At 40.7% G+C, this 2,500-nt stretch overlaps 2 protein-coding genes across 2 annotated transcripts in view; one reads left to right on the top strand and one right to left on the bottom strand.

Moving 5' to 3' along the window:
- kiaa0319 (KIAA0319 ortholog) overlaps nucleotides 1-2,500 on the bottom strand; it is a 14,533-nt gene that overhangs the window by 945 nt on the left and 11,088 nt on the right. The gene's annotated exons all lie outside the window — the stretch shown is intronic.
- Nucleotides 1-2,500, top strand: part of aldh5a1 (aldehyde dehydrogenase 5 family, member A1 (succinate-semialdehyde dehydrogenase)) — a 7,845-nt gene that overhangs the window by 5,239 nt on the left and 106 nt on the right. Inside the window, exons 8-10 of the mRNA XM_069148419.1 lie at nucleotides 1-15; nucleotides 95-153; nucleotides 772-2,500. The exon at nucleotides 1-15 is cut by the window's left edge and continues 149 nt beyond it; the exon at nucleotides 772-2,500 is cut by the window's right edge and continues 106 nt beyond it. Coding sequence (XP_069004520.1) covers nucleotides 1-15; nucleotides 95-153; nucleotides 772-983 — 286 coding nt within the window. The 3' untranslated portion in view covers nucleotides 984-2,500. The remainder of the gene's footprint in view (nucleotides 16-94; nucleotides 154-771) is intronic.

Below are 2,500 nucleotides of genomic sequence, written 5' to 3'. Positions count from 1 at the left end.
GCTGCCCGTCATCAGGTCGGTCCGCTCGCAGGAAGTGACATGCTTGTTTCAAACTCTTTCATATAGCTTTAACTTGTTTGTCTCCGATTTCCAGGTTTGACACAGAAGAAGAAGCTCTGGCGATCGCCAACGCGTCCAACGTCGGGCTGGCAGGTGAGATGGTCCTGAACTACAACTAACTAGTTGTTAAACTGTCAGTAGTTCCAAACTAACCAGTTTTACCTCCTGAAAACCTGAGGACACAAAATGTGTCCAAATGCAGAAGTATCTTCAGCTGCAATACCAGCGAGTGCCACTAGAGGTCGGCTCCAAAAAGCCTCCGGCTCCATAGACTCCCATTCAACTTCTCTCATCAAATCCAAAGTGAATAAAATGTGTCCATCAGTTATCTCGGTGTTGTTAGCTAAAGTCACTCCTTCTTATTAGTTTTCTGGAGGTCCATCTGAAAATAACGTTCACAAACCAACGATGACATCGCTGATGGTTGATGACATCACTGATGGTTGATGACATCACTGATGGTTGATGATTGGGTCAAACACTTTCATTGTTTCATTACAGGAAGAAAAGTGGTAGATATATTTTCCAAAATGACAAACTGTTCCTTTACAACATGGAGGTTTTGCTGCACCAACAGCACCATCTGGTGGCCACGTGGAGCAGCACCGGAGCCGCTAGTAAACCTCTCATTGTTCTGTTACCGGGAGGTTCTTGAAGGTTTTGTTGAGACGTGGACTTTGTTGGCGTTAAACTGCGTCTCCGCCCCTTCAGGTTACTTCTTCTCGCAGGACGTGAGTCAGATCTGGCGGGTGGCGGAGCAGCTGGAGGTCGGCATCGTCGGGGTCAACGAGGGCCTCCTGTCCACGCCGGAGGCGACCTTCGGTGGCGTGAAGCAGTCCGGTCTGGGCCGCGAGGGCTCCAAGTACGGCATCGACGAGTACCTGGAGGTGAAGTACGTCTGCTTCGGAGGCCTCAAACCCTGAACCCGGAGCGGCGGCGCAGAAATCAACGGTTTTAATTCACGTTAAATTCATCTGATATAACAACAAAAATAAGCCTTTAGATCCGAGGTCGGACGACAACGACAGCACGGTCGGTTTCAAGCTGCTGAATCAAGTCAAAACAATCCAGACAATCTCAAATCAAGCGTTTCGTCTGAAGCTAACAGTCGTTAGTTTCTCGTTAACCGTCTCTTAATCTCCAGCTGCCTTTTGAAGATGAACAGTTAATATACATTAAAAAAAAAGTATTCACGCAATAACCATCTCAGTGGCGTTAGCAGATTCTTGTAGTGATATTTAAATGTTTTCAATCAAAACATTCACGTCTGAAAAAGGGTAAAAAAAAAAAAAGCAGTTCTATGAAAGGGAAAATTAATTTGTATAATAATTATAATCAATATGATGCCGTGTACGAAAGTATTAAAGTAAAATGATTAGTCGTTTGAATTCATGTTATTTTTGAGAAGGCGCACAGTTTCAACTCAAACCGACCTGGTAGCTCTGAGAAGCCCCGCCCCCTTACTGTCGCTACACCTGCCAAAGTTGTGAATTCCAGAACTATCACCACGGTAACGGCAGAAAGAATAGATTGAATTAGCGCAGTTAGCACGCTAATTACGAATCGCTTCAGCTACGTAACATGGTGAGAGAGTTCGCTCCGACTTTATTCGGATGTTTACGACAGAAAAACTAAATCAGAAACTTTGACAACAAAACACCTCCGGGACTGAATGACGACGTTTTTAAAGCAGAAAATAACGTTGTTTCTGAATAAACGTCCTCTGAAGTAACACCGAACTACAACTGGACAGGAAGTGTTGGGGGGAGGGGCTTAGCTGAGCATCAGCTCAGAAGGCGTTATTTCAGGAAGATAATCTGCAGCCAATCAGAATCCAGTATTCTGTTAATCCAGTAAAACCTTCTCAGGTTACAGAGTTTAGTTCAAAATGAAAAAGAAGCTGAATATAAATCAAATCGGGTCTTAACATAATTTTAAACATAATTATACATGTGCATTTTCCCCTACATTTAAATATAAATAAAGAGATTAGACGTAAATAAAGGATCTAAATGTTTGAATATGTTGCCTGACTAATTTAATTATTGTAACTTAGCAGTTTTATAAATCCCCATTTTTTTATTTTAATGTGTTTAAAACACAGGAAGCTGTTTTTCAGTAAAAATGTGAAGTGATTCTTATTTCTTCGGAGTTCTTTGTAGGTAAAGTTATCAATATTTTGACTGTTGGTTTTACAGAAGCACAAATCCTCATTAAAGAGACACAAACATCAAACCAACCGTCAAATATCAAGTTTATCTACACATTAAAAAAGAGGCTCGCGTTTCCTCCGTGATAATAAATGATTGGGTTTTTAATATAAAGTGTAATTTGTCTTAACTGTAATATACCGTGTAGTCAAAGTTCATGTAAAAAAAAATATAGATTTTTGTATTTCTGATGATAGATATTAAATTAAAATTAAAGATGAAGTTGTAAT

The sequence above is a fragment of the Embiotoca jacksoni genome, unplaced genomic scaffold (assembly GCF_022577435.1).
Source record: "Embiotoca jacksoni isolate LCO1_2020_lvr unplaced genomic scaffold, fEmbJac1.0.p SCAF_141, whole genome shotgun sequence".
Lineage (NCBI taxonomy): Eukaryota > Metazoa > Chordata > Actinopteri > Embiotocidae > Embiotoca > Embiotoca jacksoni.
This window is presented reverse-complemented; position numbering and strand designations above follow the sequence as displayed.